At 43.7% G+C, this 12,275-nt stretch overlaps 1 protein-coding gene across 1 annotated transcript in view; it reads right to left on the bottom strand.

Moving 5' to 3' along the window:
* Positions 1–11,402, bottom strand: part of nectin3a (nectin cell adhesion molecule 3a) — a 65,567-nt gene extending 54,165 nt beyond the window's left edge. Inside the window, exon 1 of the mRNA XM_014163107.2 lies at positions 11,201–11,402. Coding sequence (XP_014018582.1) covers positions 11,201–11,294 — 94 coding nt within the window. The 5' untranslated portion in view covers positions 11,295–11,402. The remainder of the gene's footprint in view (positions 1–11,200) is intronic.
* Positions 11,403–12,275: the final 873 nt, after the last annotated feature.

A 12,275-nucleotide genomic window follows, 5' to 3' on the forward strand; every position in this document is an offset into this window, starting at 1 on the left:
AGTTAGCATTGCTATGATTTGCTTATTCTGCAATTTTTTTAAGGAGAGATGTGTAAGCACCATCGCTCGGGACACATATTAAACAATCAAAACCGTCTGGACTAAAACACGCCCAGAATGACAAGTGTCTATTTATTGTCCTAATCCTTCCCAGCCAAATGCTTACTACTCCTCCCATTCACAGATGGTACTATTGTCCTATCTTCCCTTTAGTTCTCCTTGTCTCCTTGACTTTGTTTAGGGTGATTCGTGGATAAGCCTAATTAGAAATATAACAGCATTCCTTTTTAAACTTTAAATAGAACTGGCCAGTTGTTTTGTTCCCTTGCTTTCACAATTCAGAGTAAAGTCACAATAAAAACCACAGCTAACTGACAATCATGTCGTAAGACAGCAGAGCAATCATCTATCATCCATCTCCCCAACGGTTTGTAAAGAGTAGCCTAGTTGGGTTGTTGACATGTGGACCAATTTCATCAACACAATGACAGACACAGAAGCCTCAGTCTGCACCCCATGTCACCATCAAAGCCTGTCAGATTATATTCAAACTCAAAGCAGCACGAAGATCCATCCAGCTTTTTCGTCACATAAGCCTCACTGTGAGCTGGGAATGAACGCAGAAAAGGAGACCAGGTATGCGCTGGTCAAAAGTAGTGCACTTTATAGGGAATAGGGTGCCATTTGGGATGTAATGCAGTCTAGAGATGTCTGGTGAGTGGTGAGTTGAAAGTACCTACAGAGCCAAAGAGGGATGTGAAAAGACCGCTAGCCTAGCTGGGATTGCCTAGCTGGGATTGCCTAGCTGGGATTGCCTAGCTTGGAGAAGTAAACTAGGAAAGTAAAAGTTGGCAGAGCCCCAGTTGGGACATGGTGGTCTGAAATCCCATTAGAGACATAGCTGCTGTATATCTTAAACAAGCGGCTGGGTCGCTCTGAAAGCCAAATCAATTACTCCATGTTAGTGGACAAGGTCTTTTGGCTGCCTCACAGTTCCTGGGTTTGGGTGTCTGACATCATTTGAGACACGTAGGCTTCAGGCTTGTGATCTGGGGCCCGGGAGGGAGGATTTAAGCCTTGTGCCATTCTTATGATCTACCTCGCTTTTCATCACTGGTGGTCAACGACTAGGCAGAAAGTAGTCCTATAAGTCAGGCTACTTGAAAGATATTTAGCTGAGAAATTCCTCAGTGGTAGTGATGGGGGGCAAAAATGCTCTTTGTCAAATTCAGCAGTGGTGACAGGACTTGAAGAGCGAATGTCCATCACATGCACAGCATAGCTTGACCATCTGGCTAATTTTGCACTAATTACAAATTACAACCAAATGTACACTAGAATCCAAAGTTTCACACAAGGCCAGATTTCCTTGTAATTGTGATCCAAGCTCAGAATGTCAGAGAAGGGCAATAGTAAATAGCATTTGAATAGGTATTTCCTAAGTAAGACATTCTGACAGGCCTCATTCACCATGTAGGCCTAGCCTCAAGGATGGATTATAAAAGTAATGGGTCAGACTAAACTCACAAGTAGTCCTAGGATAAAACACTTGGTAACAGTGCCTCCATGATCAGCCTCAGTCCAATATACTTTTCACCATGATAGTGCAGTAACAGTGAACATGACCATGCAACTCAGTCTGCATCAGTGTTTCCGTTATGAAAATGTGGCGCCGGACATTTGACCAGCAGCATTTTTTATTTACCGGACCCATATGCTGTTACATTCCCCAGCAAGAAAAACAAAAATGTCGCTCAAAAACCAGAGGGAACTAACAAAAAGTCACTGAACAACAACCAAAACGAAACAGATGGAATTTCGGAGGGGTTCTGAAAGACACTTGGCGTCCACTGATAGTTGACTAGCAGCAACAACTGGAACCTAAACGCCCACCATGAGTGTCCACTAAATTTGCCCAAGAAGAGTCAAAAATGAAAAACCCACACCAAACGTAAAAGATAGGAAGCAAACCAAAAAGATGGAGCAAAATGAAATTAGGGAAATTAGAAAAAGGAATGTTTTTCTAGAAATCAAATAGGGAGCGCTACTCTTAAATAGCTCCTGGGCCAGCACAGGTGAAACACCTTCCCACTAACGAGATGGCAACCAGCACAGGTGTAACACATACTGACTAACGAGTTGACAAAAATATGTGCGCCCTACGTGCTAACGAGCTATACGTGCTAAGGTCCAACCTCAAAACATAAATGGAAAAACCAAAACCTGTAACAATGCATTGGGTGAGTAACCTGATTAGGGCATCCACCCATGGTGCTCAGAATGACAGTAATCACATTTAGATTATGGTAATTCATCTTAACAGAACACGCAAGTCGAGGATGCAATGACATGTGTCCTTACCGTACACTTTGAAGATGTTAGAATAACTGTCCACATTTACTTTTCCTCAGCCACAAGACGAGTAAATAACAGCAAAATCACTAGCCTATGCATAGGCGGCGCTTCAGTTTTAAGTTTGGGGAAGTACATTTTAACCATAAAAATGCACCTTTATAATAAGCATTCCATGCATCATCGCATTTGCAGACTTACTATTTGTAATGTCATGAGTAGATTGGATAGTCATAATTTAAGCTAAATTACAGGGAAGCCTACTCTGCCGACCCTGATCAATAAAAATGACATTGTCCATATAATAGGCCTACGTTGAGGGGAGACAAATAGAATATGACATCGATCTAAACTGGAGGAGGAAATGATTGTCCAAAAACAAACTTTTAAGTGGCACTGACCTAACAATGATAAAGAGTGAATATGCGCAGTGCACACTCACTGGGGATATGGCCGATGCTCTCTTCTGGTGCCAATAAGATAGGAATAGGGTGCCATTTGGCCATTTGGGGGAGACTGAAATTGTACTCTGTACCCTGCTACTCCGACAGCTCTGCTCCCCAGATAGCTCCCTCCACATGGCAGTCCCTTGTTAAAAAATTCCAGTGTAACTACAAAGAGAGAGAGGAGCGCTGCAAACAAACAAGCTCTTTGTGTAATGTCCTTGGTGACAGGGACGAGGACACAGTAGCTACCTGTTTGATTCACATTGCCCACCGAGGCTCCAGTACCTACCTGTGAGCTATAAGATGGCGCCAGAAGGGATGGCTGCCGTTGTACGGGCTCCTGCTACTCTGTGTGCGTTGTTTGTAATTTTTTTGTACATAATGTTTCTGCCACCATCTCCTATGACCGAAAAGAGCTTCTGGACATCAGAACAGCGATTATTCACCTTGGACTGGACAAAGATTTTTTTCTTTAATGAATCGGAGGCGAAATATTTACAGCTCCTCCTGGACCAGGCCCAAATCCCCGTCATACACATGAAGAAGAGACACCGATACAGGGTGCACAGATTCGGGTGCTTGATGAGAATTCATTGGTGAGTGGATAATCCGCCTATACCATCCGTCCTACTGGTGACCGTGCAATCACTGGAGAATAAACTGGATGAGCTCCGTTGGAGACTATCCTACCAACGGGACATTCAAAACTGTAATATCTTGTTTCACCAAGTCATGGCTGAACGAGGACATGTATAATATGCAGGTGGCGGGGGGTTTCGTGCATCGGCAAGACAGAACAACAACCTCCGGTAAGACGAGGGGTGGTGGTCTGTGTCTATTTGTCAATAACAGCTGGTGCACAATCTATAATATTAAGGAAGTCTTAAGGTTTTGCTCACCAGAGTACCTCATGATAAGCTGTAGACCACACTATTTACCGAGAGAGTTTTCATCTATATTTTTAGTAGCTGTCTATTTACCACCATAAACCGATACAGGCACTCAAAGAGCTGTATAAGGCCAAAAGCAAACAAGAGAATACTCACCCAGAAGCGGCACTCCTAGTGGCCGTAGATTTTAATGCAGGAAAACGTAAATCCGTTGTACCTTTCTTTCTATCAGCATGTCACTCTTGCAACCAGAGCAAAAACATTTTTGACCACCTTCACTCCACACAAAGCTTTCCCTCACCCTCAATTTGGCAAATCTGACCATAATTGTATCCTGCTTACAAGCAAAAACAGGAAGTACCAGTGACTCGCTCAATATGGAAGTGGTCTGATGACGCGGATGCTAAACTACAGATCTGTTTTGCTAGCACAAACTGGAATATGTTCTGGGATTCATCCGATGGCATTGAGGAGTATACCACATAGTCACCGGCTTCATCAATAAGTGTATCGACGACTTCGTCTCCACAGTGACCATATGTACATATCCCAACCAGAAGCCAAGGATTACATGCAACATCTGCACTGAGCTAAAGACTAGAGCTGCCGCTTTCAAGGAGCAGGACACTAATCTGGATGCTTATAAGAAATCCCGCTATGCCCTCCGACGAACCCTCAAACAGGCAAAGCGTCAATACAGGGCTACGATTGAATCCTACTGCACTGGCTCTGACGACTATGTGATCACGCTCTCCGTAGCCGATGTGAGTAAGACCTTTAAACAGGTCAACATTCACAAGGCCGCAGGGCCAGACGGATTACCAGGGTGCGTACTCAGAGCATGCAAAGTCCAACTGGCAAGTGGCTTCAGACATTTTCAACCTCTCCCTGACCGAGTCTGTAATACCTACATGTTTCAAGCAGACCACCATAGCCTCTGTGCCCAAGAACACTAAGGTAACCTGCCTAAATGACTATCGCCCTCTAGCACCCACGTCTGTAGCCATGAAGTGCTACTGGTCCCGTGTGGCTCAGTTGGTAGAGCATGGTGTTTGCAACGCCAGGGTTGTGGGTCCGATTTCCACGGGGGACCAGTACGGGAAAAGAATGTATGAAATGTATGCATTCACTACTATATGTCGCTCTGGATAAGAGCGTCTGCTAAATGACTAAAATGTAAAAAAAAATATTTAAAAAAAGGTAAAAGGCTGGTCATGGCTCACATCAACACCATCAACCCAGAAACCCTAGACCCACTACAATTTGCATACCACCCCAACAGAACCACAGATGACGCAATCTCCATTGCACTCCATACTGCCCTTTCCCACCTGGACAAAAGGAACACCTACGTGAGAATGCTGCTCATTGACTGCAGCTCAGAAATCAACACCATAGTGCCCTCAAAGATCATTGCTAAACTAAGGACCCTGAGACTAAACACCTCCCTCTGCAACTGGATCCTGGACTTCCTGGTGGGCCGCCCCCATGTGGTAAGGGTAGGCAACAACACATCTGTCACACGCTGATTCTCAACACGGGGGCCCTCAGGGGTGCGTGCTTAGTCCCCTTCTGTACTCCCTGTTCACCCACGACTGTGTGGCCATGCACGACTCCTATAACATCATTAAGTTTGCCAACGACACAACGGTGGTAGGCCTGATCACAGACAATGATGAGACAGCCTACACGAGGAGGTCAGAGACACTGCCAGGACAACAACCTCTCCCTCAACGTGAACAAGGCAAAAGAGCTGATCGTGGACTACAGGAAAGAGGGGTCCGAACACACCCCCATTCACATCGACAGGGCTGTAGTGGAGCGGGTCGAGAGCTTCAAGTTCCTTGGCAGTCCACATCACTAACAAATATCATGGTCAAAACACACCAAGACAGTCGTGAAGAGGGCACGACAATACCTATTCCCCCTCAGGAGACTGAAAAGATTTGTTATGTGCCTTCAGATCCTCATAAAGTTATACAGCTGCATCACTGAAAGCATCCTGACTGGTTGCATCACCTCTTGGTATGGCAACTACTCGGCATCCGACCGCAAGGTGCTACAAAGGGTCGTGCGTATGGCTCAGTACATCACTGGGGCCAAGCTTCCTGCCATCCAGGACCTCTATACCAGGCGATGTCAGAGGAAGGCCCTAAAAATTGTCAAAGACTCCAGCCACCCTAGTCATAAACTGTTCTCTTTGCTACCGCACGGCAAGTGGTACCAGAGCACCAAGTCTAGATCCAAAAGGCTCCTTAACAGCTTCTACCCCCAAGCCATTAGACTGCTAAACAGTTAATCTAATGGCTACCCAGACTATTTGCATTGACCCCCTTTTTTACGATGCTGTTATTCGCTGTTTATTATCTATACATAGTCACTTTACCCCTACCTACATGTACATATTACCTCAATTTACCTCGACTAACCTGTATGCCTGCACATTGACTCGGGACCGGTGCCTCCTGTATATAGCCTCGTTATTGTTATTTTATTGTGTTACTTATTTAGATTTTTCTTATTTTAGTTCATTTCATGAATATTTTAGAAAATATTTTCTCACTTTGTTTTTTAAATTCTGCATTGTTGGTTAAGGGCTTGTAGTTAAGCAATTCACAGTAAGGTCTACACATGTTGTATTCGGTGCATGTGACAAATTCAATTTGATTTGATTTGTTTTAGCTAGGACTATAGGGGAGATAAGAGTATGATTCAAATTGTAATTTATTCACTTGGGATTCATACTACCTAAACTGTCACTCTAGCAGCTGATTACTTGCGAAAATCAGGAAGAAACTAGCCTACTTTTTGTTGATTGAACTTTGATGGTCTCCCAGCTGATGTTTGAAAAGTGTAGCTTTTTATGCCAGAATAAAATTATTTTTACTTTTGGCATTTAGGCTAGCCTTTGTCATAAGTGTGAGGGTTATTAGCATGTGGAAATCAAATCACTGCCAACAAAGATCTGTTGTACATTAAAAAGCACTGTCTCCTTAAATCACATACATCAACAGAGCATGTATGCAGGAATTACCAAGGTCTACGTGACAGAGTTAACACTGCATGTGTATGGGTTCATTACAACTGACAGTTGAGTGAGTGAAAGGTAGAGTGAGTGGTGAAAAAGGAGAGCCACACTAGTTTCCCATAACCCATGAGCTCCTATCCTAGAGGGACTACTCTGCTGACTGTGCACATCCTGCCTACACTGCTCCACTCTTTAATACCTCACTGTTAAACCACAATGCCCCAGTTGCCTCAGGTGCGTGCTGTGATCTGCTCTCCAGGTGGAAAAACTAAATTCCTGACAGCGGTAGGCAAAATTGTTTTTAAAGGTTGCCTCTATTCATTCACAGTATGGTCATTAACTGTGACGAATATCTGGAAGCCATTTATGCCACCCACTTATAGCTATGGAAGACTCAAAGAAGAAATGGCAACACTTAGGTTGCCCGTGTGCCATCATGTTGCCTAGTTACTTTGCATGAAACTACAGGTAAATAAGACCTACATGAAATAGCCTAATGGTTGAATTCTAAGTTAAAAACGTAGCCTCGTTACTGTGTAGTTACATGTAAATAGCCTAGTGCACACCACAAAATGAAGATGTAGGCCAACTAGTTTAATGGAATCTGTACAACTTTATAGTGACTGAAGCATTCAGATTGACTTCGATCATTCCAGAACAACAGAGTGCTTCGAATATAGCAGAAAAAAATATCACATCAGAACAGTATAGCCTACTTCCTAAAGCTATATTAAACTGCAGCATGTTATGAAATAAATGAATCAAACATCATGTCCCTGAAACGGATACCGATTCCTTTCTAAAAGGAAAATAGAGCTCTGGAAGAAGTGCTGTGTCACAGCCTAACAGGCAGCAGCATTGCTTACTGGTAGAGCCATGTTCACCCATGATGCCAGGGCTGGAGGTCACTCTGTTACATTCGCTAATGGACTACTACTCTAGTACTGGCCAGAGTGCTGCTGTAAAGCCTGCATGGCTACGACTGCATCCCAAATGGTGCCCATAGGGCTGGTCTAAAGTAGTGCACTATAGGGAATAGGGTGCCATTTGGGAAGTATGGCTACCTCTGTTCTGACAGTCTGTCAGAGGTGGAGGGTGGGCGCTCAGTAGCCTCAGTGGCCACAGCCAGCCTGCTCCCCACACAGCCAGCCTGCCCCCCACACAGCCAGCCTGCTCCCCCCACAGCCAGTCTGCTCCCCACACAGCCAGCCTACTCCACATACAGCCAGCCTACTCCACATACAGCCAGCCTACTCCACACAGCCAGCCTGCTCCCCACAGCCAGCCTGCCCCCCACACAGCCAGCCTGCTCCCCCCACAGCCAGCCTACTCCACACACAGCCAGCCTACTCCACACAGCCAGCCTGCTCCCCCCACAGCCAGCCTACTCCACCCACAGCCAGCCTACTCCACACACAGCCAGCCTGCCCCCCACACAGCCAGCCTGCTCCCCCCACAGCCAGCCTACTCCACACACAGCCAGCCTACTCCACACAGCCAGCCAGCTCCCCCCACAGCCAGCCTACTCCACGCACAGCCAGCCTACTCCACACACAGCCAGCCTACTCCACATACAGCCAGCCTACTCCACATACAGCCAGCCTACTCCACATACAGCCAGCCTACTCCACACAGCCAGCCTGCTCTCCAAACAGCAAGCCGTCAGCCGCCACTTCCCACAATAAAGCACAACACTCATCTGCTGATGGGCCTTCCTTCAAAAGAGCCTTTTAATGTGACTGGGCGATTTCAGATTGAATCTGCTGCTGCCTCACAAGTGAGATTAAGAGAGGATCAGATGGGATACAACAGCTGCTCATCATAGATGTGCACCCCAAACACAGCTTCTTTTGAAGCCTTGTATAGCTAAGCTTACCAATAGCAATTATAATGTCTTGCTTTTCCAAAATATAGCATGGCCAGAGTTGATGTGTCGTGTGTAGACTTATTGAAATTGTTTCAAAATAGTTTGGGTGGCTCTGAAGACTTTTTCCAATAAGAGGAAGAAAAATAATGGTCATTTATTAGTAACATAGAGACTAATACAGAGCATCAGTAATGGTGCCTTTTTGTAAGCACTAACGGAGGCTAACTCTGCCATGGCTTGGTGGCCAAAGCCTATGGGGAAATGAATGGGGTTGTTGTGAGGTTTTTGGTTAAAAAACAAAAATAAGGTATTCGGTAACACAGGTTTAGGATATCTTATACTTGTTGTTCTATGAGATAATCTTCATCAGCTAACATCACTGTGAATTTTGAAGCATTTATGTCATCAAAACAAGCACATAAAGCACATAAAGGCTTCATAATTCATAAAGGTCATGTTACCTGACTGATATTATCTCATAGAACAAAAACGTATAAGATCTCCTAAGCCTGTGTTAACCCCAGACCTTATTTTCATTTATCCCAGAACCTCATTCTTTCCCCATTAATGGCCAACGAACCAGAGCTAGAAAATGCTAACTCATTTCTGGTTTTTAGGACTACAAACCGGCGAGCTCGATAGTGTAATGTCCTCCAACTTCAAAGTCACAACAAGCTAAAGGCCAAACTGATGCTGTAGTACGGTGCATTAGACCTGTTCTTTGCATGTCTTTTTTCAAATCTATTTTCATCTTAAGCCTGTAATTTAGGTGGCTCCATTACTATATTATTTATTTATATTGCGAAGGAACCACACAGCCCTGAAAAAAGAAACCACCAAACTATGGTCTTCAATTACAGACCTCACAGTTTGGTGGAACCACGCCTGTGACTGTCCCCTCCCCTCCTCAGTCGACATCAGTCTTTCTACACTCTGGGTGCGCTGAAAATGACACATTCAGGGAATTTCGTCTACCCTCCATCTCTATCAAATCTGCCCTTCTTAAAATCCCCCACAGTCCATAGAAGAATCCCTAGCACACTGTCCAACACTAGTCTACACACTACATCATGATTTACAACAAAAATATAGCTCCTAAGCATCTACTGTCTGACCGGCAAGATTTATGAACCTCATAAATAATGTGGTCGTAAAGAGAGTGAGAAAGATGGCATACATGCAGGTGTGGGTGTGTGTGTGTGTGTGGGGAAGGGGAGTTATTACCAATCTAGGCTATAATGGGGTCATATCTGATTTCTTCGGACTAAAACAACAATAATACAGATCAGTGATTTACTGATATTTGCTCTGGTTAATGATCTGCTCTGGTTAATCTTTTACTATAATAAAATAGTACAGTATGTGTTGTGTCCTGCTATGAGTATGGGGTATAGTATAGGTTCTGTCCCAAATTACCTATATTGTGCATTATCTTTGATCAGAGCTCTATGGGCCCTGGTCAAAAAAGTGCACTATAAATGGAATAGTGTGCCATTTGGGACATATCCATAGAGTGGGGTATAGTATGCCTCCCCCCAGCTGCTCTGTTTGTGACAGCGAGACTGGAAGGTGCTCTGGAATAGAGCCCAACTGCAGGTCAATACTTCCAGACTCTGCGGCTGCAGTGCTTTTCCTCGTTCCTCTCTCAGTCACTGAAATGTCTTCATTTCTCCTGCCGCTACACACACCCAGCCTTAAGAGGCTCCTCTTCTCTCCCCTGCTTGCCTCTCCTCTGCCTTACATGTTCTATTCCATTTATTTATACATTTTTTTAACTTTGCAACCTTTGTAGTGGAACTACCTCCTTTTCATCAAGCAGCTGCATATGCACTGACAGGTGACATGGGATTTAGGAAAGTCTGTATTATTAGGAGATTAATGTGAGGTTAAATCGATACAAGTCATTTAGGATTTCATGATTCCAGTAATTTGCTAAATCACTGTCAACCTCGAGGTCAATGAAACATGATACCGTGGCTAAATCTTCAGTGGGGAATCTCTCTCTCTGACATTTTTCTTAAAACTTTGTTGCTATTCAAATCACTGCTTGGTCTGTCATTCCACTCATGAAAGAATAGAAACATCAAAACCCATTAAAGCCCACAACAAACGAAATGGTCTGACACCTAGTTAGTTTTTAGCACACTATATCAGATAGCTTCCCTTTGTTGTAGCAAGCTAAGAAACGTTAGTTATGGTCAAAGCCACATAATAGATCTCAAGCAACATTTATGTAGTTTCAATGGCACATCTCGATGCGAAAGATGCCGGGGAAAAAGTGAACTTCATTGCGTTTGTTAGAAATAATGTAGCTAATGGAGAAAATACTAGAACGTTAACTAGCCTTAGTTTCATACTCTAACTGAGGGAATATTAGCTAACTTACCAGAGACAATTCAGGCCAAAAACCTATTCGTCCCAACAAAACCGCTAACTCGCGAGTATGCACAGCACAGCACCGCACTCAGGTCGCTCCCATTCTATGGACCATAGAATTAGCATTCCCGTTAGCATAGCCAGCTACTTTACCACGTACAGTAGCTACAGTACAACTTCAATATCCAGAATTCCAAAATACATTCGTAAATAGATAAATTAAATGAAACTGACAACTTACAGGTAAACCCATAAATGAGAAGCAAAACTGTAGAAGCTTGCAGTCCATTGAGCGGCAGACTCTTGTGATAATCGAGTAGCAATCTTTTCGCCATGATCTCCCCGTGTACTTTCTCTCTGCCTCGATCCGCTTCTACGTCTGTTCTACCGCAGATTGCTTGCTTGCTTCTCTAGCAACTCCTCTCTATAGCGACTGCCCGGGCAGATGAGCTGTACCACTTCTGGGACTGACAGGGGCTCTCACACACCTTTATCAGTAAACGAATTCCTTTTTTTAATGCAACTTGTAAATACATGCATTAATTGTACAGTGTATAGCTAAGTAGTTAATGTGTCAAGACTTTATAGGGCCTTATTAGACTTACACCTCCTATTATTGACTAATGAGTACATTAAATTGAAATGGTGCATTGCAAATTATGTTATATCAGTTTTCCATTCAGGAATATCCCTAATATTATTTCACAGTTAGGCATATTTTTGTGGTGATACATTCCTAGGGCATTTCATTTATATCAGTTGTGTAATGGAGTCGATCCTATGTCAGTGATCACTTTGAGAATGATTCCTTGTCTGACAGACATGAATAAAATAAACATTTAAGAGTCAAGATCCTTTAAAACGTGTTAATTAAGTCTAAACAACAGTGTTGGGATGGTTTACAGCCCCTTTGAAGAAAAAACAGCAGGTTTGGACTTAACGTTCCCTCCAACCAAATAACATAGCACCATTGCCAGGTTACCACAACATTAACACTAAAGTCTCCATTTGAATGGGGTCTGATGATCTTCAAATCAATGAGAATGATGGATATATGACATATACCCCACTTATCCTGAAAATGTATGTTGGGCTACCACCCGCCTTTACTACCTCCATATTTCAGGAGCTGTTGCTGCAAACAACGTTTCTGTGGCATTTCCTTGTCTGTTTTCCTGTGTGCATTCCTGTGTTGTAATTAGAACAATACCTAGAAAGTGGCAAATCCAAATGTTTGTCAGTGAACACCAGTTGTTTGGCTAATAAAGAACAAGCAAACCCTAATGATTCCTAGTCATATAAGCAAAATAGTTTGG

The sequence above is a fragment of the Salmo salar genome, chromosome 20, assembly GCF_965601325.2.
Source record: "Salmo salar chromosome 20, fSalSal1, whole genome shotgun sequence".
Lineage (NCBI taxonomy): Eukaryota > Metazoa > Chordata > Actinopteri > Salmoniformes > Salmonidae > Salmo > Salmo salar.